General features: G+C 27.9%; 1 protein-coding gene across 1 annotated transcript in view; it reads right to left on the bottom strand.

The window, feature by feature from the left end:
* Positions 1–1,640: 1,640 nt before the first annotated feature.
* The window catches only part of LOC108579056 (aminopeptidase N), a 21,065-nt gene continuing 19,648 nt past the window's right edge, over positions 1,641–3,057 (bottom strand). Inside the window, exons 13-15 of the mRNA XM_017942490.1 lie at positions 2,845–3,044; positions 2,331–2,507; positions 1,641–2,093 (exon numbers count right to left, since the gene is read on the bottom strand). Of these exons, the coding sequence (XP_017797979.1) occupies positions 1,670–2,093; positions 2,331–2,507; positions 2,845–3,044 (801 nt within the window). The 3' untranslated portion in view covers positions 1,641–1,669. The remainder of the gene's footprint in view (positions 2,094–2,330; positions 2,508–2,844; positions 3,045–3,057) is intronic.

Genomic DNA, 3,057 nt, shown 5'->3' on the forward strand with positions numbered 1-3,057 from the left:
GGATTAAATAAACGTTGTGTAATAAGTAATATTTTCTAAAATGAACAGTAGTAATATTTAAAACAATACAATAATAGTGTCAAATTATAATCATTGTTAACTATAATAGTATTTAAGAAGAAACAGATTAAAAATAAATCTTAAATGTGAAATTGCTGGATATTGGTCAACACTCGTTATTATTATTTTTATTATGGCGTCTTTCCGGTGTAGGTTACCGGCTCCACGTGTTTCAGTATTCAATTGTCTAACGTACGCGTTTGTCGTGTCTTGCCGGTTTGTCGAAGCAGTCGTTTGTTCGTCCTTAAAGTAATGTGCGACGTGGCCCGGTAATTATGCTGTAAGAACTATTGTAGTTGTTAAGTGATAATAAAACGCCTATAAAAACCAACAAAAATTTGAATATGTACATTTTTAGTCATCACATCAGAGCTGTATCTGTTTTACTGTTTTGAACTGCAGCATTTCTTTTAAAAAGTTTGGTATTTACAAATATTTCTATAAATATTTCAATATTGCATATTGAGAGAAATACTTAGGTTATGGGTTTGCATATTTCTATTTTACATTCATCAGAGAAGGTTTAGTTAAATAAAACTCGCTTTTCTTTTTTGTGTTCATAGAAATAAAAAACTTTAATTCTATTGAAAGTAATTTTTAATTCATATGAAAAAAGGAATTGTAGAATAATTCTTAATTCAACTTTAATAGAGGTTAACTCGGTATCATTTATTTTTTCAAAATTAATTGTCTAATTACATTCTTAATGCAAAACGTTCAATCAATTAGACTCATTGTTACACAACAATATATACATATTTATATTTACCTTTTATTTTTAAAATAATCGATACATTTTGTTACACCAAATTTCAGTATGCCTATATATTTTATTGTATTATTATTGCAAAGAATTTGAAAGACTGAAATTAATTTCTAATGTTTAACAGTGAATTACATCTTATTTTAAATACATTGTTACTTTAAATAGAATATTATAAACATTAAAAATACTTCCAAGTTATCTTTACTGTCCTAGTTCATATTCACTTGTTATTCAAGAAATATAGAGGAATAGCAATTAAAATTTTTTATCATTATAATGAAAGTTGAAATTACCTAAACATTTGTAATGTAATTATTATATTATTGTCAAAAATTTTAATATATTAACCAGTAATTATTCTAATACAAATGATTTTTTTATTCCAGATAAGAGTTGCACGTAAAACTCATCAGACATTAATTATTCCTAATTCATATAATCTTTCTTTTTTTCAATTTTAAATACTGCATATATAATAGCAGTTATATTTTTGTAAAAGCTTTGTAACTTAGATAAATATACAAAATACAAGCTATAACTCGAAATTATAATTAAACCCTAGTTATATCCAGTTTGCTAAACGTTTTTACACGATTTTAATTATACTGTATTTATAAATTTTAATTGTGTAACATTTAGACTGCGTTTGTCACCGTATTTATATTTTTCAATTCGATTAATTTAAAATTTAAAGGTTAACAGTTATTTTAATAACACATCGTGTCTTATTTATACATCTAAACTCCGAGAATTCGACGTTTGATTTAAGATATAAATTGAAAACGTTTCAGACATTTTATAATTCTGTTTGCATTGCTGAACTTTGTCTGTTTACAGTTTCGTTCAATTTGCCATTGGTGTGGTGGTTGTAGTAGTCATGCTAGCTTGAATAGCTTCTAGCTCCTCTTTTGGCAAATTTTCCATGAGCCAGGTGTCAATTACTGGAAGATTTTTTTCATTCCACATTTTTCTCTCCAACTTGTAAGCTTCCTGAATCATAATATCGGTTAGGTTGATTTCCGCTGGATGGGTTGCGCAAAATTTAACTCCTTTTTGAGTAGTGAATGCGGAGGTTATGGATTCTACTATGCGATACCAAAGCTCTTTTTTATCCTCAAATCTTTGTTTTACAATATCCCAGTTATCTGCTAAGAAGTTGTAAAGTGTTGTGTAACCTGTTGCTCCGCTGCTTAATGTAACAAAGATCAAATGAATGTCTAAATCCGTGAAGTTTTCGTTCTGATGGAGAATCGTTACATTCAACAACCTATAAAATTAATAATTTTCAGCTTCTTCGAAAGAGATACAAAGAACAGCATCATTATTGAACATTTGTTAAATTTTAGTTTTATCTCTCTTTGATTAATCAATTAATCTTTATGAGAGAAAATAAAGTCAACATTAATTTTTGAAGTTTAGTAATAAATCTACAATGATTAATTCTTAAATAAAAACGTATTATGTACTATGTATTTCGATAAATTAATTAAATAAAATGGTGTACCTTTCGATTTTGTATGTGTCTTTTGGACAACCTGCTAAAGATTTTAAAAGATATGTACGTTCATTTCGTTTCCTTTCTGGACTATTTTGAGGGAAATTTATGACACGATGAAGTCCAAATTCCCATTCTTCTTCGGTACCCCATTTGAATACTGGACAAATGAATTCATTGGCAACTCTACAAAGTAAAGAAGGAAAGTTCATTTCATTGCTTTACAACAATAATAATTAACGAATAGCTAACTTTAGGGATTTTTTCATTGCAAACAATATAGAAATTAAAAATCCAAAATATTTATATCATTACTTTATGGACGCGTAATATAATATTCTTACAATTTTAATAAATTTCTTAATTGAAATTGTAATTTGGATTTTTATTCAACTTTTTAATCAGATGATTATAAAACATATTAATAATAGAACTTGCTGTAGAATAATTATAAAATTGATCGTGGTGAACGTGGGAATAGAAACTATGATACATGTATACAGTATATGCATAGAATACGAACGGATTTCCTTTATCCGGATCTTCGTCAAACAGCCATTTTTTATATTGATCTTTCGCTTCCTTAACGCATGGTTCGTATCCGGCACGGCAGAGGAAATTTTTCGTCATGCCCCGCATATGAGTTTTCCAAGACGGTTCGTTTGGTTCTATAGTCTTATTAAGTTCTTCGTATAGAGGTTTTAACAGGGTGCGAATGTATGCCTAAGGTAATAAT

Source organism: Habropoda laboriosa, unplaced genomic scaffold (assembly GCF_001263275.1).
Source record: "Habropoda laboriosa isolate 0110345459 unplaced genomic scaffold, ASM126327v1 scaffold42, whole genome shotgun sequence".
Classification (NCBI taxonomy): domain Eukaryota; kingdom Metazoa; phylum Arthropoda; class Insecta; order Hymenoptera; family Apidae; genus Habropoda; species Habropoda laboriosa.